This window comes from Pteropus medius, unplaced genomic scaffold (assembly GCF_902729225.1).
Source record: "Pteropus medius unplaced genomic scaffold, Ma_sr-lr_union100, whole genome shotgun sequence".
Lineage (NCBI taxonomy): Eukaryota > Metazoa > Chordata > Mammalia > Chiroptera > Pteropodidae > Pteropus > Pteropus medius.
Window position 1 is genome coordinate 240,923 of NW_024356248.1, and position 322 is coordinate 241,244.

Below are 322 nucleotides of genomic sequence, written 5' to 3' on the forward strand. Positions count from 1 at the left end.
CCCTCTGGTCCTCTTCCCCCATGGCAACAGCAGCAGCAGCAGCCTCCGCCGCCCCCTCCGCCCAGCAGCAGTATGGCTTCCAGTACCCCCTTGCCATGGCAGCAAAGTGAGTGGCATATTTTGGGCTCGTGGGGGTGGGAGGGAAGGTGGGGTGGAGCTGGGAGGAAGGAGAGAACCTCACAGCTCACAGGCAGGCTGGCACCTTGGGATGAGACTCTGGTCTCTGCTGGGGGTGTAAACAGAGAGGGCCTTGTGGTCCCTGGGGGTCTGGGGAAGAGAGCTGATGTTTGGCGTGGTTGTGTTTGGGGAGAGGCCTGGGGGG

General features: G+C 63.0%; 1 protein-coding gene across 10 annotated transcripts in view; it reads left to right on the top strand.

Annotated features, from left to right (window-relative positions):
- Window positions 1-322, top strand: part of SF1 (splicing factor 1) — a 13,871-nt gene that overhangs the window by 11,590 nt on the left and 1,959 nt on the right. For all 10 annotated transcript variants that reach the window (XM_039860367.1, XM_039860371.1, XM_039860365.1 and 7 more), the window contains one exon: window positions 8-106. In XM_039860367.1, coding sequence (XP_039716301.1) covers window positions 8-106 — 99 coding nt within the window. The remainder of the gene's footprint in view (window positions 1-7; window positions 107-322) is intronic.